This window comes from Sander lucioperca, chromosome 20 (assembly GCF_008315115.2).
Source record: "Sander lucioperca isolate FBNREF2018 chromosome 20, SLUC_FBN_1.2, whole genome shotgun sequence".
NCBI lineage: Eukaryota > Metazoa > Chordata > Actinopteri > Perciformes > Percidae > Sander > Sander lucioperca.
Genome location: NC_050192.1, coordinates 26,408,541 through 26,431,135, shown reverse-complemented (window position 1 = coordinate 26,431,135; position 22,595 = coordinate 26,408,541). Strand labels below are relative to the sequence as shown.

At 40.6% G+C, this 22,595-nt stretch overlaps 3 protein-coding genes across 5 annotated transcripts in view; 1 reads left to right on the top strand and 2 right to left on the bottom strand.

The window, feature by feature from the left end:
• LOC116054552 (O-sialoglycoprotein endopeptidase) overlaps positions 1 to 7,885 on the bottom strand; it is a 22,207-nt gene extending 14,322 nt beyond the window's left edge. Inside the window, exons 1-9 of one of the 2 annotated variants that reach the window (XM_031306154.2) lie at positions 7,606 to 7,885; positions 5,279 to 5,398; positions 5,062 to 5,181; positions 3,883 to 4,058; positions 3,597 to 3,692; positions 3,455 to 3,504; positions 3,271 to 3,349; positions 2,649 to 2,714; positions 2,410 to 2,500 (exon numbers count right to left, since the gene is read on the bottom strand). In XM_031306154.2, the coding sequence (XP_031162014.1) occupies positions 2,410 to 2,500; positions 2,649 to 2,714; positions 3,271 to 3,349; positions 3,455 to 3,504; positions 3,597 to 3,692; positions 3,883 to 4,058; positions 5,062 to 5,181; positions 5,279 to 5,393 (793 nt within the window). In that variant the 5' untranslated portion in view covers positions 5,394 to 5,398; positions 7,606 to 7,885. Of the gene's footprint in view, positions 1 to 2,409; positions 2,501 to 2,648; positions 2,715 to 3,270; positions 3,350 to 3,454; positions 3,505 to 3,596; positions 3,693 to 3,882; positions 4,059 to 5,061; positions 5,182 to 5,278; positions 5,399 to 6,530; positions 6,703 to 7,605 lie in introns of those variants that run through there. The other variant, XM_031306152.2, reaches the window with a different exon arrangement.
• apex1 (APEX nuclease (multifunctional DNA repair enzyme) 1) lies at positions 6,807 to 10,943 on the top strand. Of its 2 annotated transcripts, none has more exons than XM_035996086.1 (5): positions 6,807 to 7,006; positions 8,428 to 8,559; positions 8,695 to 8,858; positions 8,944 to 9,136; positions 9,925 to 10,943. In XM_035996086.1, the coding sequence occupies exons 2-5, from the start codon at positions 8,499 to 8,501 to the stop codon at positions 10,437 to 10,439; spliced, it is 933 nt and encodes a 310-aa protein (XP_035851979.1). In that variant the 5' UTR covers positions 6,807 to 7,006; positions 8,428 to 8,498; the 3' UTR covers positions 10,440 to 10,943. The 2 variants fall into 2 exon arrangements, with proteins under 2 accessions (XP_035851979.1, XP_031162015.1); XM_031306155.2 differs by having other exon boundaries at positions 6,898 to 7,012.
• Positions 10,669 to 22,595, bottom strand: LOC116054549 (zinc finger protein 132-like). Its single transcript, XM_031306146.2, has 9 exons — positions 22,268 to 22,595; positions 20,709 to 20,911; positions 20,063 to 20,161; positions 19,751 to 19,846; positions 18,547 to 18,657; positions 16,632 to 16,755; positions 14,896 to 16,027; positions 14,674 to 14,726; positions 10,669 to 13,422 (listed from the first exon to the last, which is right to left on the bottom strand). The coding sequence occupies exons 1-9, from the start codon at positions 22,299 to 22,301 to the stop codon at positions 12,191 to 12,193; spliced, it is 3,084 nt and encodes a 1,027-aa protein (XP_031162006.1). The 5' UTR covers positions 22,302 to 22,595; the 3' UTR covers positions 10,669 to 12,190.

Genomic DNA, 22,595 nt, shown 5'->3' with positions numbered 1-22,595 from the left:
AAAGTGATAAAAAAGCCATAGTATAGTATGTCGAAAAAAGTGGTAAAAAAAGCCATAGTATAGTATGTCGAAAAAAGTGGTAAAAAAGCCATAGTATAGTGTGTCAAAAAAAGTGATTAAAAAAAGTCATAGTATAGTATGTTGAAAAAAGAGAAAGAAAGCAATAGTATAGTATGTCGAAAAAAGTGATAAAAAAGTTATAGTATAGTATGTTGAAAAAAGTGATAAAAAAGCAATAGTATAGTATGTTTAAAAAAGCCATGGTATAGTATGTCGAAAAAAGTGATAAAAAAGTCATAGTATTGTATGTCGAAAACAGTCATAGTATAGTATGTCGAAAAAAGTGATTAAAAAGCCATAGTATAGCATGTCGAAAAAAGCCATAGTATAGTATGTCGAAAAAAGTGATAAAAAAGCCATAGTATAGTATGTCGAAAAAAGCCATAGTATGGTATGTCGAAAAAAGTGATAAAAAAGCCATGGTATAGTATGTCGAAAAAAGTGATGAAAACGTCAGAGTATAGTATGTCGAAAAAAGCCATAGTATAGTATGTCGAAAAAAGTGGTAAAAAAGCCATAGTATAGTATGTCGAAAAAAGCCATAGTATAGTATGTCGAAAAAAGTGGTAAAAAAGCCATGGTATAGTATGTCGAAAAAAGTGATGAAAACGTCATAGTATAGTATGTCGAAAAAAGTGGTAAAAAAGCCATAGTATAGTATGTCGAAAAAAGTGGTAAAAAAGCCATAGTATAGTATGTCGAAAAAAGCCATAGTATAGTATGTCGAAAAAAGTGATAAAAAAGCCATTGTATAGCATGTCGAAAAAAGTGATAAAAAAGCAATAGTATAGTATGTCGAAAAAAGTGATTAAAAAGCCATAGTATAGTATGTCGAAAAAAGCCATAGTATAGTATGTCAAAAAAAGTGATAAAAAAATCATAGTATAGTATGTCTAGTATTTATTTTAAATATTTGTTCTTGTATTCTATCCTATTATTATTTCATGTATATTATATGTATGTATATTGTATCCTATTATTTCATGTATATTGTATCCTATGATTTTATGTATATTCTGTGCTATGTGACTGATGTTTTGCTGCTCTAACACTGTAATTTTTGTATTTTTGGGATCAATAAATATCTATCTATCTATAAACGTCGAAAAAAGCCATAGTATGTTGAAAAAAGTCATAGTATAGTATGTCGAAAGAAGCCATAGTATAGTATGTCGAAAAAAGTGATAAAAAAGCCATAGTATAGTATGTCGAAAAAAGTGATAAAACAGTCATAGTATAGTAGGTCGAAAAAAGTCATAGTATAGTATGTCGAAAAAAGAGAAAAAAAAGCAGTAGTACAGTATGTCGAAAAAAGCCATAGTATGTCGAAAGAATCCATAGTATAGTATGTCAAAAAAATTGATAAAAAAGTCATAGTATAGTATGTCGAAAAAAGTGATAAAAACGTCATAGTATAGTATGTCGAAAAAAGTGATAAAAACGTCATAGTATAGTATGTCGAAAAAAGTGATAAAAAAGCCATAGTATAGTATGTCAAAAAAAGTCATAATATAGTATGTCAAAAAAAGTTATAAAACATCATAGTATGTTGAAAAAAGCCATAGTATAGTATGTCGAAAAAATTAAAACGTCATAGTATAGTATGTTGAAAAAACTGATAAAAAAAGTCATAGTATAGTATGTCGAAAGAAGCCATAGTATAGTATGTCGAAAAAAGTCATAGTATAGTAAGTTGAAAAAAGTCATTGTATAGTATGTTGAAAAAATTGTAAAAAAAAAGCCATAGTATAGTATGTCGAAAAAGGTCATAGTATAGTATGTCGAAAAAAGCCATAGTATAGCATGTCGAAAAAAGTGATAAAAAAGTTATAGTATAGTATGTCGAAATAACTGATAAAAATATCATAGTATAGTATGTCGAAAAGGTGATAAAAAAAACATAGTATGTCGAAAAAAGTCATAGTATAGTGTGTTGAAAAAAGTGATAAACAAGCCATAGTATAGTATGTCGAAAAAAGCCATAGTATAGTATGTCGAAAAAAGCCATAGTATAGCATGTCGAAAAAGGTAAATAAATGAAAACTTGTAGAAGGCTACTGGTACTAGCGGTGGAATAGTTTGTCCCTGTATAACTGATAAACCTGACCGAAGAACTTGCAAATTGGCAGCTCTACAATGAAAACCTCACTGTTTCACATTTCATACTGATATTTAAGGTCACGGTGACATTTTAACTGTAGTATTGAAGCTACTGTAAATATCTGGCCATTTAGACTATACACAACATGACCCAGAAGCACAAAGAATAACACAAAGTGTTTTAAACCAAGTTCAAATATTTTAGAGTGGATTTTCTAATTTAAGCATACATATCTGAACTGTACTTACAGCCAACACCCCCAACGATAAGGACCTCTTTGGAGCCACAGTGAGCCATGGCCCTCTCTGTGATCTCCACCAGCATGGAGAACACAGTCTCCTGCAGGGAGAGAGGCATTATTGTTGGGCAATACTCAAATAGCTTCTACAAATGATTGTATAGAGTTTTTTTTAACTAATTGAACTACACAGATCCACCACGTGGGGCAGAAGCATATTGACAGACTGATAGTGATAGTTCTTAGTACCTGCAGGGAGAAACATAGGTCCTCTGCTGCACACTGACCTGAGCTTAGCATCTTATGAGACGCTTCCTTCGGGAGAAAAAAAGGAACAAATGTTACAGGGTTTCTGTAGGTTTTACAGTCAAAGTCAAATTTAAGACTTGTTAAGACCATTATGAATGAAATTTAAGATCTATATCATTACATTAAAAACAAAACAAAAAACGGCAGGTGTCAGAGTCGGGAAACATCTGAAACAATTCTCTGATTTCCTCATTCACATTATAGGACTGGTGTCTAGTCACCCCTTGGATAGGGTGACCAGATTTCCCGGAACTAAAACCGGGACACTTTGCGCGTGACTGTAGTGCTCATGCACGCACACGCTTTTTGATGTGAACATGTGCCAGCCCAGGTCAGACATAGACACAGACAGATTAGACACAATTTTGCCAACAGCACACGTAGGCCTACTGCTCACAACGTAATGGGGTATCTCAGTTAATATTCATGAATTTTCTTGGTATGTAGCCTAAATATCTAAGAAATAATATTAAAAGACACTGAGTGAGTTTCATAAACATAAAAACCATTATGATAGCCCTTATTAGTTAGAAGTAGTTCAATGGACAAGCAATACACTCACCTCAATATAGGATAAGATCCCAGAGAATGAGACATCCATTCCTTTTACTGTATATGGCAGCTCCACATACTGACTCCCTCTAACAGCATGGGCAAAAAAGCAAAGTTAAGTAGTGTAAAAACAAATACTAAGCACACAACACATTCCAAAAGAGCCAAGTGAAGCGACAGTGTCTCTCACTCACTTTTTGGCCATCTGCTCTATGTTGTAGCCTGGACTGGGGTCATTGGAAATCTGAGTGGAGAAACAGCCACACTAAGTATGAACACACATCTATCACATACAGTAAAAGGCAAATAGATTATGAAGACCAAAATGGCGCAGACCTTTATAACTCTAGCGAACCTGTCCAGACAGTTGCCAACTGCAATGTCGATGGTCTCCCCAAATATTCTGTACCGCCGCTCTGAGTATGCAATAACCTGCACAGGAAGAAATTACATTTGTACCTAATTAACTTATGCCTCAGTGTATGTTATTGCTCAGAAAGTGCAAATACAGTGCATTATCTTTGTACCAAAGAGAAACAAAGAACAACCAAAACCCAAATACTTAGAATCATGCAGACTACTAGTTTTTCCTTGGGAGAGAGGCCGGCATACAGAAACCAACCTGCGTGTTCCCTCCACTGACATAAAGCACGGTAGGGTTGTCAGCTTGTGTGATGAGTCGGCCCATCTCAATGTGTCCAATGCAGTGGTTGACGCCGAGGAGCGGCTTCCCCCAAAGCTGTGCGACTGTACGAGCCACGAGAGCCACCGTTACCAAAGGAGCACCCATACCAGGACCTGAGAAGAGAAAAGGGAGAAAAAGAGAGAATGAGAGAGAGGTGTTTGTCACGTTGGAGTGATATTATATCCTTGTTTGAGAGAGAACTAGGCCTGTAACAACTATTACATAATTGTCTAATCGCAATTATTTTACATAATTGCGGTTTCTATGTTTAACCGCAATTAATTTCTGACATTAAAGCTTTAGTGCGTAACTTTTTTACAATAATGAACGTCCGTTACATTCAAGCCATCGCCAAATGAGTTGATACAAAGCTAATTGAGATTATCAGCTTCACACAACTCTCTCTGTATTTCTCAGTATGGCTATGTTCAGAAACTACTGTCGTCCGGTGACTTTCGCACGTAGAAACTTGAGTGAAGATTCTGAAGAGTCCATCATGTTTTTTTAATCCTCCGTGTCCTCCTTGGCTACTAGTAACTGCGTGTTGGAGGGGTGAGGCAGGTGCGTGAGGCTTGTATCATGTGGACGCACCGACAGTGTTGTTGTCATTACTTTGAATTCCTCATGGGGGCGACAAAAACTACGCACTATAGCTTTAACTAAGGTGCTAAGGGTTATAATAATCATAATAATATATATATATATATATATATATATATATATATATATATATATATATAGCTGAAATTAGTGAGCAGAGCTATTTAAGAATTAAAGATTGATGACTGATGTGTATGTTGGCTGGTTAATGACATGAGAGCTTAGTATCTTAGTATACCTCCTCTCTCTAAATATACTTCAGAGATAGTTATTGTATATGTATATATATATTATATATATATATATATATATATATATATATATGTGAATATTTAGGGTGAAGTGTTTAAGAATTACATGGGTGATATGATCCCCATTTAATCAAAAAGGGTCTAGAGCCTGATGTATTCAAACTTTTAGCCCGAATCCTAGTTAAAGTACAATGTACAGCAATCCTTGTTCTGACAAACATCTGCTAAGTACAAATCTTTTCCGACCGCAAGGGTGTCACGTTACCTTTTGTGTATGCCACACAGTCGATGTCTGCAGGCTTCAGCCCTGCTTGCTCCAGCGCCTCCTTCAGGACAGTCAGTATGACAGCACGGTGGTGCCTGGCGGTGTCACTCGGCATGAAGCCTGATGGGTAAAATAACATGTTGTCAACTTCACATGCGAGAGACTGTTAGACTTTGACATATCACCGGTGAAGTTAAGGTGACATAATCTGACTTGCCTTGACCAGGGGGGGTAATGTAGGTCCGTCTCGGGTTGGAAAGCACTTCGCCATCCCTGATGATTCCGATGCCGATCTTATTGGCACTGCCCTCAAATCCAATTACTACAGTCATGGCAGCTAAAAAAAACATTTTTAGGAAAGAGAAAAGCAATGTACAGTGAAGGCTAATAAATTAATAAACCAATCAACTTTATTTGTCACGTGAAATCATACAAGGTACAATTCCAGCGGGCAAAGCAAATGGTGCGATGGGAAAACACGAAATTTGCTTAATTTGCGTATTTGCATTTCAAATATATATATATATATATATATATATATACACACAGTGGTGCTCATACGTTTACAGACCCATGCTAAAGTTGACTAAAAAGAGGAATAAAAAAAAATCATCTTTTGGAAATTGATCTTAAGGCCTTAATTAAAAAAATGAGGAAAAATCCAACCTCTAAGGACACCAATTTTCTTTGTGAATGAATAATGTATCGTAAATAAATAAATGTTCTTCCTTAAAATACAGGGGGCATAAGTAACTACACCCCTATGTTAAATTCCCATAGAGGCAGGCAGATTTTTATTTTTAAAGGCCAGTTATTTCATGGATCCAGGATACTATGCATCCTGATAAAGTTCCCTTGGCCTTTGGAATTAAAATAGCCCCACATCATCACATACCCTTCACCATACCTAGAGATTGGCATGGGGTACTTTCCATAAAATCAGCTCTCAATGCAAATCAAACCAGCTATTAGGCTAACTGAAATAAAATCATGCCAATCTCTAGGTATTCATCACATACCTTTGTATGTGATGATGTGGGGCTATTTTAACTCCAAAGGCCAAGGGAACTTTTTTTTTTTTTTTTCCTGTCAGAAATGGGCTTGCACAACAGAGCCAATTCAAGCTTAAAATTAGATTTTTAATAAGTTAATGCTTTAAGTTGAATTATGTATGTCGAGTGTATTCTAACTGGGCCTTTGTTAAGGTTTTGTGAAATGGTACTTTTAAATGTAAGACAATGCGACGTGTGAAGAGATACTACATTAGCCAATACAGTTACCCTTGCTAACTCAACCTACAAATTGCCACATTATACTGTACGTAACATACATAACGTTAGCCTATAGCATACTGTCACCCTGTGTGGCTGTGTAACGTTAGCTGCTATGATAGCAGTGACAGCATACTGTCTTCGTAAAACTAGCTTAACGTTTTATTAACGCTGCATTGAATATCAAAATTGGTATACCTAACTTTTCGCTTTCCTTTGGTGGTTCACATTAATTCAAATTCGTGCCAGTTCGACTTTTAAACTTATAATTGTACAAACGTCAAGTTGCAATGTTGTGTATGTTAACATGCAGCAAACTTCTGCAGCTCATACTCTATTTGAGGCTCGGGGTCCCAAACACTGACAGCTGTAGAGATGGCCTCACCATAAAACTTTTATAAATAATGTTTAACTTCAGAATCAGCGAAATGTCAGTGTGATGCAATATGATTCATAGCAGCTAACGTCAGGGTATGTGTAGTGTGTATTTTCGTCCACTTAAAAAAAAAGGGTATCGTTTTTTTTGTTGTCATTTTTATCAGGCATACGGTTAGGCAGTTACTAAGCACAGCCACAGCAAGCACGTTGTAGCTGTGCTTTTGTGAGAGTGTTTTGGGTGCAGTGACTGACTGTAAAGATCCACTTGGCTGGTCTTTGCATCCTGTTGTGTCCAAGTGCAAGTAAGATTATTTGCATTTCCTTTTCATAGAACGTGTAGCTGGTTGAAATGGAATAATTTAACTACATTTGCATTTGTGGATGAATCAAATAAGCTGTGTATGAAGCTAATAGTAACTGGCTGGCTATTCCCCATTCAATTCCAGTGCAGGAGGCCGTCCGCGCTGTGCTCTTTGTCACAGAGGAAAAGCTAGCGTTAGCATAGCTTGCGATATATAGCGTGAAAAACGGCTAAAAAGCTCCTTCGGTTGTTCGGTTTTATGTCTTCTGCATGCATGCTGGTAATTTTGCATCCAGCTAGTCGCGAATGTATTACTATTTTGTATTTAGTGTGGCTTAATTGCTCATCCACAGCAACGACATGCATCAAAATAAACGTTCAGCGTGCTTCCCCTTTGTCTGAGAATGTACTTAAGCCTTTAAAACGCATTTAATCTTTGACAGACAGGCACCATTTGTAAAACAAATGCATACATGTAAAACGGAGGCATTTTGTAACATAAGAGTACTCAGAACTGAACTTCTATTTCTTACAAGTAGGGAGGCATCGTTCTACCACGATACTGTTAGTACACATTTAAGTTTTCAGACTTGCCTATTGGAGATACCCAAGATGGTCTTCATGAACTCGACACACAACTGGAGAAAAATTACACCAGTACCACAATCAGCCACGTTAAAGTAAAAAACAAACCGATATATCGGCCGATAATAGCTTTTTTTTGCAGAGAAGTATCGTATTATTGTATATGTTGGTTGATAAATAACAACAAAGTACAGTACATAATGCCAAACAAATGTCTTATGTAATTTGTAATTTAGTACCAGTGTCTCCAGTAGGCTGCATAGTTTGTCCAACAGAGAGCACTGACAAGTTTATTTATCTCCAAAATATTCTGATCAATGCAGCAGTTTTCTCATTCTTGGATTGTTCTAAAATCTCAAAATGTTTTACTTTCCAATACAAAAAAATCCAGTATTGGTCTGGCTTAATTAAGCAACATCAGTTATCGGTTCCAGTGCAAATTTTGTGACCCCCCCCCCCAAATATGTTGTATTGGAATTAATGCAACTACAAACTATTTTCATTATCAATGTGTCTATTGTTTTCTCAAACAATTGGTTAGATTGTAAAATGCAAACAAAATTGTTAAAAAAAAAAAAAAAAAAAAAAAAAAAGCCCATCACAAATTCCCAGAACACAAGGTGACCGCTTCAAATTGCTTGTTTTGTCTAGATAGATAGAAGATACTATATTCATCCCCGCAGGGAAATTCGACTGTCTGACCAGCAGTTCTAACAGTATTAACTGACCATTGCTGGCCTTCATGGCACATTTAAAAAAAAACACTGTAAAAGGGTTGCATATTGTTGTAGTATTTGACAAATCACGTAAATTCCTCTTCTGTTTTTCCAGCGGCGCGTGTGCTGTTGTGTGTGCGTGTTGTGTGTCTGCGAGGTGTGTTTGCAGTCAGAGCGAGTTCAATTATGAAGAGAGGCAAGAAGGAAGAGGATGCAGCTGCAGACGGGGACACTGACACAGGCTCTGGTACTACAGCGTGCACTAATGCACAGTCACATACTGTTCTCTGCATATTAAACAACTTTTCAATACATTTTCCTAACTAAAACATATGTGACCTATCACTTTCATAACTCCAGATCTCTTTTTTTCATCTCACAGCTTCTGCAAAGAAAACAAAGAAGGCTAAGGAACCAGAAGCCCCAATAATGTACGATGATCCTCCTGACAAAATGACCAGCAAAGATGGACGTGAAGCCAACATGAAGATCACCTCCTGGAACGTCGACGGCCTGAGGGCCTGGGTGAAAAAGAAGGGCCTGGATGTGAGTGAGCGGTGAAGAAAAGCAACAAATGATCTGCTGAGTGAAGTTTTGAGACTGTTTTTAACGCTTGTGTTCTTCCTCCCAGTGGGTGCGTGAGGAGGCTCCAGATGTGTTGTGCCTGCAGGAGACAAAGTGTGCAGAGAAATCCCTCCCTGCTGACATCACCTCAATGCCAGAGTACCCTCACAAGTACTGGTCCGCGTCAGATGAAAAGGAGGGTTACAGTGGCGTGGCAATGCTCTGCAAGACTGAACCCCTAAAAGTCACCTATGGCATTGGTGAGTGGTGTCTTCTCATGTTATCATTTGACACAAATTAACACTGGGCCTGTACAGCAGACCTCAAGCTGTAGAGGCACAGGTAGGCAGATTGTTACCTTTATGCGTCATTTATGCTTCTGCGTTAAATCTATGCCGTGGCACGTCGCTTGGCAGCGTTGCATTTCCCCCCCAACTCATTTCCTGGTTCTCTTTCTCCATAAACATTAAATAAAGGAGAGGGTTGGATTTAACTGTTCCTGCTACACATTTACACCGTGGTCAAAAAGCACAGGACAGACACTTTGTTTCTCTCACTATGACTCTAGAGTTCTTGCTCCGAAGCTAAATCGCCGTCACTCTCTCAACCACACACACACACACGCCGGCCCTGCTATTCTCTTAAAGAAATCGACGCACACACCAACGAGGTAAAGTATAAACTTTAGGCCACTTACGTAGGCTATCGCCAAAGCTCTGCGTGGAGCCTCTGCAGAACCATACATTACGCTTTAGACAAAGCAAGGCTAGCTGTTTCCAGTCTTTATGCTAAGCTAAGTGGCTGCTGGCCGTAGCTTCACATTTACTGTAAAGATTACTCTGAAAGAAAACAAATGATCATATTTCCCAGACTGTCAGTTACATATTGTTGTACACTGCAAAGAAGAATGTTAAGCTGAAGTGCTGAGTCTTTATTACCCTTCATTTTCATTGTGAACACAAACATACACAATACATTATTGTGTCTTAAATTCTGGTGAAGTAATTGCATTCAATTGTTAACCGAACCTCCTCCACAACCGCTCCAGGTAACGAAGAGCATGACAAGGAGGGCCGCGTCATCACCGCCGAGTTCCCCAACTTCTTCCTGGTGACCGTCTATGTGCCAAACTCCGGCAGAGGCCTTGTGCGCCTCGACTACCGCAAAACCTGGGACGTGGACTTCCGGGCGTATCTGAGCGAGCTGGACATGCAGAAGCCCCTGGTGCTGTGCGGCGACCTTAACGTCGCGCACCAGGAGATCGACCTGAAGAACCCAAAGGGGAACAAGAAGAACGCCGGCTTCACCCCCGAGGAGCGCGAGGGCTTCGGCCAGCTGCTGGAGTCCGGGTTCATCGACAGCTTCCGTGAGCTTTACCCCGAGCAGGCCAACGCCTACACCTTCTGGACCTACATGATGAACTCCCGCGGAAAGAACGTGGGTTGGAGGCTAGACTACTTTGTACTGTCGTCCAGTCTGCTGCCAGGCCTGTGCGACAGCAAGATCCGCAACAAGGCCCTGGGAAGCGACCACTGCCCCATCACTCTGCACATAGCTGTGTAGGTCAGTGTCCGAGCACGGCTACTGATTTACATAGCCTTCACTGTTTTCTTAGTACTTCCCATTCCTACTCGGCTGAAACTATCATGTATGCTAGTGTGTGTGTGTTAGAGTGAGGCCTATGTGCAGGGAAGTCTTACATTTGTTGGAGTTTCTCACACTTTCCAAACTCTCTCCTTCAGTAGGCTCAACGGTAGCTTAGGTTGTGTAATACTTTTTCAGTTTTCACATGAAACTTTAATAAAATGACTCCACGGCACAATTCATAATGCCCATTTATTCTCTTCATACAATTGAAGTTTGTCAGTAAACCCAGTGATGTACGCCTCATTTCGGCTATTCTCTAAAAATGCAATACTGCTATTTCTCGTAGATGTTTGAAGATGATTTTTAACAACCTGTGCCACAGGCTGTACTGCCGACCTGAGACCTCCATGCAACATAGCCTGTAGTACGTTTTTGTGTTACTGTCTGAAATTGAGAACATTGCTGTTAAAAAAACTAACTTGTTCTAGCACAAAAAAATGTTTTAAGCCTCTTTTCCAAAGCTGTTTTTTTCTGTTGTAAAACATGCCCAAAATAAAGACTGGATTTATGTTTCTTCTTCTGTTCATTATTTGAAGACTTGTCTAGATGATTAGAAAGAAACAAGTCCCATCAGAACGCATATGAAAACATTCCTCTGCTTTAATCACAACACAACCCGGAAATCAAATACATTCAGTATAATGGAGAACATTCAACATGAACAAGTTCCCATACTAGATGCAGCTCACTGCAATTGCATAGGAGATGGGGTCACAATAATACATCTACTGTTGCTTTTGTCCTTCCATTCTAAACTTAACTACGATACCATTTAAAGGGTAATTTTGGTATTTTTCAATCTGTCCCCTAATTTCCCCATGCATTGGTGTCTAAGTGACTAATGGGAACAAAAATCAAGATCGCTGTAACTGGGAGGCAATGTGTCCCTTTGGGGCAAATGTGCACCGTACATCTACAAAAAAAACACTGACAGGCCCATATTGTTATTCCAAGTGTCTGACAACATTATGTAAAAAAAATTTGAGAAGTAGCTGTTAACCTGCCATGCTTTCCTGTGTAACTTACTGTGCCAGATCAACACAGTAACTTTAGCTAATAGAATTAGCTTACCTCCGCTCTGTCTGCAGCCCTCCACTCTTGGAACAGAATTTTTCTTTAGGAAAAATGTTCTTTGGTATAGGATTTTTTTTTCTCCTTTGGCTGGCAGTAGAGACAGCCATCACTGAAGACCTTACTGGTCGCTGAGACAAGATGGTCTGCAATGTATGGAGTGTTAAGATCTATTTGTAGCTGTAACACAACTAGCCCCAACTTCAGCCTGCCTGTATCCAAAGGTAACGTTTACGAAAGCTGCGCAAAGTGTAGCTCTACATTTTGTTGGCACAATTTAGAAATGCGCAATTGAAAATCTTTTAGATAACAAGTCACCTTGCAAGATTTCAGAATGAGTCTTCACCCATTTTCCCACAATGTAGTCAGATACTTGTAATGAAAAAACTGAGCAACACTTAGTGGACGTACATAGACGGTGCACATTTGCCCTATATGATTACATTGCAGCCCTGTTTGTGGCTGCCGGTTACAGCATCCATGGTCAATACTGGACCAATTTCAAAGACTTTTGTTCACATTAGTCACTTAGACACAAATACATGGGGAAATAGGATCCAGATTAAAATAATGAAACTACCCTTTAAATTTCTTGACTATTTTAGCTTCATGATATGTGTCCGTTGATGCATTTTGAGATTATATGACTGCCTGAATCCCTTCCCACATTCTACACAAAGGTGTGGCTTTTCCCCTGAATGCGTTTGCTGGTGTCTCTTCAGGCGGTTGGCACTGAGGAAGCTCTTGTCGCACTCCGTGCAGGAGTATGGCCGGACTCCGGTGTGGTAGCGCAGGTGGATGGTCAGGTAGCAAGACTGGGTGAATTGCTTGCCGCAGTGGGGGCACTGGAAGGGCTTGTGGCCTGTGTGGAAACGCTCGTGCTTCAGAAGCTCGGCGTGGGAAAAGAAGCCCTTCCCGCAGTCGGAGCAGAGGTACGGCCTCTCGCCGGAATGAGTCAGCTCGTGTCTGATCAGAGTCGCCTTGTAGACGAAACTCTTGTCGCACTGCGAGCAGCTGAAAACGTTCTCCCTGGTGTGACAGCGCTCGTGCTTCTTCATGTTGCGTTCCCTCTTGAAGCTCTTGCCGCAGAAGGAACACATGAAGGGCTTTTCCTCCGAGTGGATCTTCATGTGGCTCAGCAAGCCCCCCTTGTAGAGGAACCCCTTGCCGCACTGTGTGCACATGTGCGGCCGCTCCTTTTGATGGATGCGCTTGTGTGCGCTGAGGGCTGCCCGGTAGGCGAAGCTCTTTCCGCAGTTGCACGAGTACACTCTTTCTTCCTGGTGGGTCTGCAGGTGCTTGTTGAGGTAGCTGGCACAGCTGAAGCCCAGGTCGCAGCGAGGGCATGTGTAAGAGCGCTCCACCTCGTCGTGGGTCTTCAGGTGCCTCACCAGTGCAGACTTCCAGGCAAACGCCCGGCCACACTCTGAACACACATATTCACCGTTCTTCATGTGGGTGCTCTTGTGCTCCCTCTGAGCCACCAGGGACTTGAAGAACTCCCCGCAGATCAGGCACTCGTACCTGCGCCCGGACTTGTGCGTCTGCTTGTGCCTCTCCAGAGACTGTTTGAAGGAGAACCGCCGTCCGCACTGAGAGCACAGGAAGGGCTGCTCGCCCGTGTGGATGCGCTGGTGGGCTTTTAGGAGGGATTGGAACTTGAAGCTCTTCTCGCAGTCCCGACAACTGAAACGTCCCTCCTTTTCACCTGCAAGGGGCTGCTCGTCGTCCTCAATCTTAACAGAGTGGACCCTGTCAATGTGCTGCTGCACCTGGGCTTCTTCGGAGTGCTGGAAGGAGCACTTAGGACAGGAGAAAGCTACAGAACCTAAGGGAAAAACATTATTAGAGCAACAAATTAACATTCTGCTAAGACATGGAAAAATGATGTGCTTTCATTTTGGACTTTTTTTGTTTGTAAGTGCCATCAAAGCATTTATTACCCCGTCATTTGTCCTTAACTCAAATAACATTGCAAACAAATCAGTTAAAAAGAAGTTGGAAATGTTCCTTGAATTTTCCTTAAATAATAACTGCATATGCTGACCTGTAATGTATCCAATATAAAACAATAAAGCTGCCTTTCAGTTTCATAAAAAATATTGAGCGAATTCTTGTGATTACAGGTTAGTTCAGCAAACATGACTATACTGTACATGATAGCAGTTACTTGTTTTTTTTTAGTGTCTGGAATCTTTGCTTTCATTTGTTTACATTAGGGCTGGGCAATATGACGTTAAATATCGTCAAAACGATAGAAAAATAAATTATTCTATATCGTTCCAAATTAAGATGAGGCTTGACTTGCTGATCCTAACACATTTTGATCATTTTCCACTAAAGTTCTTAATTAAATCAGAAAGCACTCTACTTTTTATTCATGCAGTATTTAATTCAAACAGGAGTATACAAAAATAGATTTTACCATGTGGTTATTACATATAGACTATTGATTTACCAGAAAACATGCTATATTGTGATTTATTACACAACCTTTGTTGAATACTTGATTCTGATTGGTCAATCACGGCATTCTATCTGATCATAGACTCTAAGAAAGGACCATTTTTAAATAAAATAAAAATAAAATTGTTTTTAATCACTATATGTGCTCATACGGAGCTCCTACCACTAATCAGCAGATCACAAAGGGAGAGAGAGGGCGGAGGAAATGGGGATCGCTTGTAATAAGCGGGATAGTGAAGAGCGAGACGGTCATTATTGGGAATTGAAGCCCTTTGGGATGAAGACCCATCCGAGTTCGCGTGTAATTCGTTACATATATCCTTACTGAGAGATGAAAGGACCTGTATCAGGATAGAAGATTTCAGCCATATTCCTAGTTTACATTAGTTCACTTATATTTTTTAGGAAAATGTCCATCTTTTTTCAAGCAAATGTTTTGCAATTTCATTTTCGCTATGGACAAATTACCGGGTGATCAGTTACCTTCTGACCTGCCATTTTCAGCTGCATTAATTTTTTTTAGTGCAATGTATTGTCCAAGTTCTGTTATCTCTCCGATTATGCAATTGTAGTGAGAAAGACCACAAAATTGTATTTCTAAAAGTGAACTTACTCTCAGCGCCGTCCTTTGATGAGACCACGGGCGACCCGTAAGAGTGCTCTGCACTGTTAAAGAGAAAGGAGAAATAACCATGAGGGGCTTTATCTGCCTGATGTCCCTCCACAGCCACCATATATTCAACTGAACATGGTAGATCACAGTCTATGTTTCTATGTGCTAAACTATGTTATAATACCAGGATGACAAAAGCAATTGGAGGAAAACCATGTTTACCAATTGAAAGACACAGGCTTCAGCTCTGGAGGGTTGGCCTTGGTGATCTCCTTCCTTCTTTTAGTGCCCATGTGCTTCTGTAAATTTATCACCTGGATCTTCATGGTCGGTTTGCGTTTACGCCCACTTGTTCGGACCTTCGCCAGGGAAATGTTTGAACCATTGTCGAGTTCGGGGAGCGTGCTTTCAGCCTCAGAGGTGGGACGCTCACTGCTCTGAACCTCTGCATTCTCCGGATCACAACCCCCATTATCGCCCGCCTGCAGCTGGCGGTCGGGGTCAGCGAGTACGACCGCAGCCTCGCTGACATTTCCATCACCTATAACCACCTCTTGCTCATCCTTCTGTCTCTCTGTAGACCTGTTCGCATTGTGATCAGCAGTGTGAGTTTTTAGGTGTCGCGCGAGTGCCAGCTCCCAGTTAAATTGCCTGCTGCACTGATGACACGTGTAAACGCCATCTTCCATGTGGGTTTGCTTGTGCTCCGTGCGGGCTGACAGGGAGTGGAAGGTCTCCCGGCAGATCACGCAGTTGTACTTGCGGCCTGTTTTGTGCGTGTGTCTGTGCCTGTCGAGGGACTGCCTGAAAGAGAAGCAGCGGCCGCAGTCGTTGCACCGGTGGGGGCGCTCTCCGGTGTGGATGACCCTGTGGGCGATTAGCGCAGAGGCAAACTTGAATTTCTTCTCGCAGTCTGGGCAGTCATGCGGTCCCACAGAGGTCTTTTGTTGGGAGGACGCCGAGTCATCCTTATTAACCTCTGGATGGATGACGTCTGCCAAACCACTTACAGCGTTTTCTTGCGTTGCTTCCCCCACTTCTTCCTCCATGGTTGTCTCATCAGGAAGCACTACAGGCGACTCTTCAGCCACCGTGCCAGTGTCTGTTCCTTCTAAGCAGTTTTCTCCCATCACCACCTCAGTGTCGGTGCTTGTGTCTAATTCAACCTCTGCGTAATCGGTCACTGTGATTATTTCAACTGCTACGTCGTCCACTATTGATACGCCGTGCGTGTCATCACTGAGGCCTTGCAGGGGATCGGATTGGTTGGGTTGTTCCGTAGGTTTTGCCACTTTGCTAGGGGGAGCTGCAGAGAGGGAGGACAGGATGCTTTCGCCCATGCTAGAAGGTGGAACTGCATAGAGAAAAGGCCAAGAATCACACTTACGGTTATTGTCATAGAGTTCTGTCTTTAAAGTCTCATATTATGCTTTTTGGCTTTTCCCCTTTCCTTTATTGTGTTATATATCTTTTTTTGTGCACGTTATAGGTTTACAAAGTGAAAAAGCCCAAAGTCCACCCCAAAGGGAGTTACCATCTCCAACAGAAAACACTGTTCACAAACTGCTCCAAACAGCTCTACTGTAGTCCAGCCTTTACTTCTGTGACGAACGTGCGTCACTTTGTAACACGTTATAATGCTCGCCTAGCTGCTAGCGTAGCACTCCCTCATACTCTGCTTCTGACTGGCTAGTAGTACTTACTGCACATGTGCGACTCCCAACAAAGATGGAACAGAAGTGAGATGCCTCACTCTGTAGCTAAAACAGAGAGCTCAACACACAGGGGGAAAAGAGGAGCTGCAGCAATGTGCAGTACAACAAAAATATGGTGTTTAAACAACCTCTAAACAAAAGTACATCCTCTAAATACAATTATGAACCTGAAAATGACCATAATATGAGCACTTTAACAATAAAAGTGATATACAGTAGAAGTGGTTATGGGAAGTGACTTACCATGTTGCTCTAAATGCCCAAGGTGTCTGTGGTGCTGGAGCAGATTCTTCAGGTCTGTAGGCTCGGAGACTGAATGCACACAATCCTCCAATACAGAGCATTCGGCTCCAAGCCAGGAAACGGTCTGTGAAATGCATGAAAACATCACACCAAATCCAATATAATAGAATGATTTCAACTTCATGAACAGCATACTAACATTAAACACCTGTAAAGCCTCTTTCACACATAGTTCCCAGTGAATTATTGGGATAACCTTTCAGGCACCGCTAGGGATCGTTACTATTCACACTGCATTTAGGCTACATCTGCACTACTACAATTTGATTTCTAAGCGGTTCGATTTTTAACCTCAAACGTGGTAGTGTAGATGCAGCCTCAGGAATATTTCCGCCATGCAACTTTTCACACTTGCCATGGCAATGCCAGAATAGATGGGGGAAGGGACAGCCCAACAGTGCTTAACCCCGCAACGTTCCGGCTTGCATTCACGCCACAGCCATACCAGCATTTTCTCTGGAATGTTCCTAGGTCTTGAGGTGGAAAATTGGTGGGACAGATTTCCCAGCATATCGATCCTTGCTCCCATTTACACATGACCCCATGCACATTTCAGGGAAAGACTGCATGTGTGAAAGGGGACACATTACTAGCCAATAATGTTCAATGACATTATGTCAGTTTCATTTTTTAATTATAGCACTGCACCTCATTTAGACGGAACTCTAGCCTAAGCAATCTGAGCCTAATGGTTAAACGGTGTTTACTATGTAGCATATAGCATTTATCATGTAGCCATTATTGCAATATGGTATATATACTATGTTATCTTATCTAAACCTCATTAACTGTGACACTAAGCACAGCTGGAGACTTATGTTTTATTTACTTGAAGATAAGATCATTATCATTCAAGAACCCGCAAACTGAAATACATTTGTCACGTCTTGTCCCTTCCTGTCTGAGCCAAAGAGACCTGTGCAGACTTCAGTTTGTACACAGAACACTGCAGCCAGATTTATCCACTCCAATTTTAGCATTTTGGAATTTATTTCTAGGATGGTTGTTACAGTTGTGCTGCGCCTGGTCCCCTCTGACCTTTATTGACTGATATCTTTTGACATATGTGATAGATAAATATAGAGATAGAGAGAGAAAATTCAAACTGGAAAATGACTGTGTTACAGCAGCAGGTATAAGACACACAACATCCACACAGGATAACAAGAAATAATAATAAATACAGTAAAAATACAAGAACACCTACTCAAACTTGAAAAAAAATGGAAAACAATGTACAATGTACAATATGCAACCATCATATATACATAGTATATATGAAAAATATAGAATATATATAAATAAATATGTAGGTTAAGTAAACATGACAAACAAAAACATCAATTTGAGGTCAGTGCAATAGTGTAATAAATGAAGTAATGACAGTGTTATCTCACACTCAGCGGTGAAATGTTGAAGAGTTTTTTTGGCTTTTTCTGTAGCGGTCCGTGCGACACAGAAGCTGTTATGATATGCCGATGCTGTGTGCAACTCAAATATGGCTTATCACTCCTATTTCAGTGGCAAATACCAATGTCCACCAGCATACAGTTGGGTGTGCTAGTCTTGTTTTAGTGTCATGCCACTTTTTCACGGCATGACACTTTGAATAGTGCAATGTTGCTGATGCTCAACCAGCATATGGCACATGAAAACGGTAACCACGAGAACAAGAGGGGCAGGCTGTCAGCCAACATTCAAATTAGCACTTTTTGTCTACCTTAAATGCGACGATTTGTTATTAAATTCCGCAGTATTAGTATAGAAGCATTATGGTAGTTTTAAGGTTATTTTAGATGGTGAGATACTGATAACTTTTCTTTTAAATCAAAAGTGATAAACTGACACCTCTCACCTGCTCGAGGTCAGGAACTGGCAACAGCTGAGCCAGCCGACAGAGGAACTCTGAAAACAGCATCTGCAAATCACTGTCATACTGAGGACCATACTCAGCAGGGAAGACCTCCTTTTAAAGACAAAAAGAGACTAGTTTAATGCATGGCAAATACAAAACTAAAGTCAGGTGTTGAGACAATTAAGTGTACAGAAAACTTTGGAATTGTTACAGCTCTAAGCAGCACACAACAACAACAACAACAACAACAATTGATTAAGAGCAATTTCATCACTTAAAAGTGAACAGTATTAAAATCCTTGAGTGTCTGAAAAATAAGGAGTGCTTTTTAAAAGTGTCATTAGGAAGGGCCTAAGTTTTGCAAATAAAAACTCTCTGCCCAGAGGGAAGAGGAATGAAATCAACAAGCTTGGCCGTGCCTTCTGCAAAGGTTGTCTGTCAAAGATCTTTGCGAGAGAGAGCTGCTGTATGCCAATTATCTTACTGGCCTCTGTGAACATTTTGGACAGATGACTTTTGTTTTGCAAGGTTCCCATAAAATGAAATCAAACAAAAAGTTAAAATGGACTCAATATAAGGTCTGTAGAATAAAACCATCAAAGTCTTATCTACATTAAAAGAGTTTTAGTCTGCGCAGGAAATATAGTCTCTGCAGGGCCTTTTTGCAGATTTTGGATACATTGAGGTGCCAGACCCTCCTCCACAGCACTGCTCAGGAAGGTCTGGCTAGTCCACACAGCATTCTGGGATGGGAGAAAAACGTGCTCTGGTTTAGTGGCATTTCTTTGAACCAATCACAATCGTCTTGGGCAGAGCTAAGATGGACGGAGCAACGATGCCTCTGCAAAACAGCCTCTGGAAGGAACTTGTTTTGGTGGAACGTGTACGCTCAAAAGTTGTTTTAGTCATGCAACAGAAAACTCAGATTGGACAGATAGTCTAGCTAGCTGTCTGGATTTACCCTGCAGAGATCTGAGGAGCAGTTAACCATAGTCCTCAAAAATCCACCAGAGTTTAGAACGCCAACACAAAGAAAGAGGAAGGTGAGGGACATCCGTCCGAAAGAGTGACATCCGGCGGAATTTCCAGCGGCATTGGAGCAATCGCGGAAGTGGAACGTCGTGGATATAGACTATCCAAATTATAACTTGTAACATTTACAGTTGGATATGGCTCAAAAGAAGTGAAAGTAATACCGCCTCACCAAGAAATAGTCTCGCCTCTCTTCGGGATCTTTGAGCAGAGTCTGGACCAACTCAAGAAAGTTAACCACTAGTTCCTCCTGTTCGGACTTCTTCATCTGCAACATGGACATAACAATTCCACATATTACAAGTTTACGAATGGATAACTTCCTATGTGGGGTTGAAGTGTGTGGCCAAGCCTATAACATGTTTACAAAAAAAAAAAAACATATTTTGATCCAAGAGGCAGAAATGTTACAAAAATGGTTGGAATTTTAAAAGTGATGTGTGAAAGAAAATCCACTAATCTAGACTGTACTGTAGACACTTACATCTAGCAGGGCGGGGTGTCGCGGTCTTATGTGGTCTAGATGAGACAAGATGAAGTCCGGTTCCACAAGCTGTTTACTTCGGCACAGCTCAAGAATATACTGATGAGCAGAAGAAAAGAAAAAAAACATTGCACCAAAATGTTTATGTGTTCACAATACAGTTCACACATCATAAGTTGTCTATAACTATCTATAATAGGGCTGCACAATATATCATTTTTTTATCTTCATCGCGATATCAACTGGCGCAATGAACATCTCGCGAAAGGCTGCGACGTATCGCCAAAGACACTCAGGGATTTTTTTGTGTTTGTTGAAAGAAAATATCAGTAGAAAACTGCACTTTAAAACTGTCACTTTTTAAAGTGGGGCCTTTTATATTCAATTCAATGTTCAATGTTGGAAATGATTTCCTTTCATTTGTTTTAAATTCAACAAGCAGTTTGATGCATTTAAGCAGAAAACTGAAAGCAGCAGAAAGAACTGAGTACACTTTAATATCTGTTTATTTATCGCAAGTAATATCGTTATCGCCATATTCAACAACGTTATCGCATATTTTCCCTCATATAGTGCAGCATTAATCAATAATCTTAAAACGTATTACATTGGCAATGAATGCCTCGTGTCCTCCACTGGTACCCACCCTGGCTCTTAATCCCAGGTTAAGTTGCATCCTGTGCTTGAACATTAGCAGCTCTGGGACCATGTCCATCACCAAAGAGACAAACTCTGCCACTTTCCAGTAGTTCAGGACATCTTGTTTCTTCAGAACCTGCCACATGGAGACGGCCATAAGCTGGAAAGGTGGGACCAGGAGGCGCAGCGACGCCAGAGGTAAGGGGTCACCTGAAAAAACAGAAAAGGACTCTGAAACTATATCACCTTTATTTATTCAGGGAGGGCCAATTGAGAGCCAGCTCTCATTTCCAATGACGCCTTGATTACATGTCATATAGTCTCGCATTGCCAGACCTTCCTCCACAGCCCTGCGGAGGAGGGTCTGGCTAGTCCACAAAGCTTTCCAGAACGGGAGAAAAATGTGCTCTGGTTTATTGGCATTTCTTTAAGCCAATCACAATCGTCTTGGGCGGCACTAGGCGCTGGACGGAGCCACAGTGCCACTGCATAGCCTCGGGAAGGAACTTGTTTTGGTGGAACGTGTACGTTCAAAAGTTGTTTTAGTCGTGCAACAGAAAACTCAGATTGGACAGATAGTCTAGCTAGCTGTCTGGATTTACCCTGCAGAGATCTGAGGAGCAGTTAACCATAGTCCTCAGAAATCCACCGGAGTTTAAAACGCCAACACAAAGAAAGAGGAAGGTAACCTGTAACACTATCCGACCGAAAGAGTAACATCCGTCGGGATTTCCGGCGGCATCGAACAATCCCGGATTAGTGATACATAGTAATATATAATATACAGTTGCAATACACACACATAAAACAATTACAGAATGTTGAACAACTCAAAGTGCACATGTACATTCAGAATACATGGATTTATAAAGAAGACATTGAAAGTGATTAAATGGAATCAGGCTGTTCAATTTCATTAGAATCTGCAGGTTAAAGTGAATGCAGATGGCCTATCTGTTCCATGTATCATAATTAAACACGCCTGATATGTAATCTGTCAATGTGTCATTATGTGAACACATTGGACTGTATGATGATGGGGAAGACTGGGGCTGTTTGGTGAAATAGATGGTTTTAAATGTTTTTAAATACACAATAAAGTGATGTTTAATGATTCACAAGGGATATGAGGGCATCACATTAAGATAATAGCTATGTTGCTCGTTCAAGTTGAGAATCGTGCTTTTGTAACGTTATATTAGCTAGCTGTTATGAGCATAGACAGTATATAAGAGGTTATGAGAACAGCGATGTTTTTTGAATGCAACCTTCCTAGGAACATTAAGTGCACGTTCAATAACAAGTGTTGCTCAAACCCGGTTAGCTTAACTTACATACGCCAAGTTTGTACAAGTCGGTACATACAGCAGCACTCATATCCATATGACAACAAGCACGCAAAAACCACGTGAACGTAACGTTATTATCTGAAGTAAATGTGCTAACCTAGTTTACGAAGTTAGCATGGATAGAGTAGAAGGACTGATAAAAGTCAACGTTAGCTGAACTACCACCCCTTTCCCACGTATTTGCTTTTAATTGTTCTTGGGTTCCCAGCAAACAAACCTTTAGACACGGCCGTGAAGACACTTGAGTCCATCTTCTCACACCGGTGTTGAAAATGTGACTAGGTGTGGTTAGCTGCTGTTTGCCAACAAAGCTAGCTAGGTACCCAGCCACAGTTGGCTAGCATTTACGTTAGTAGTAACGTTAACGAGGTAGCTATCCCACTGAACCTACAAAAGTTACCCTCTAAATAAGAGTGTCACTCCAATTAAACGTACGCATATTCAAAACAAGTAGCTAGTTACATGGTGGAATTAATATGTTGTCAGAAGCCTCTTCTTCTCCATTTTTATTTTACGGCAGGTGACATTTCTGTTGTTGTTGTTGT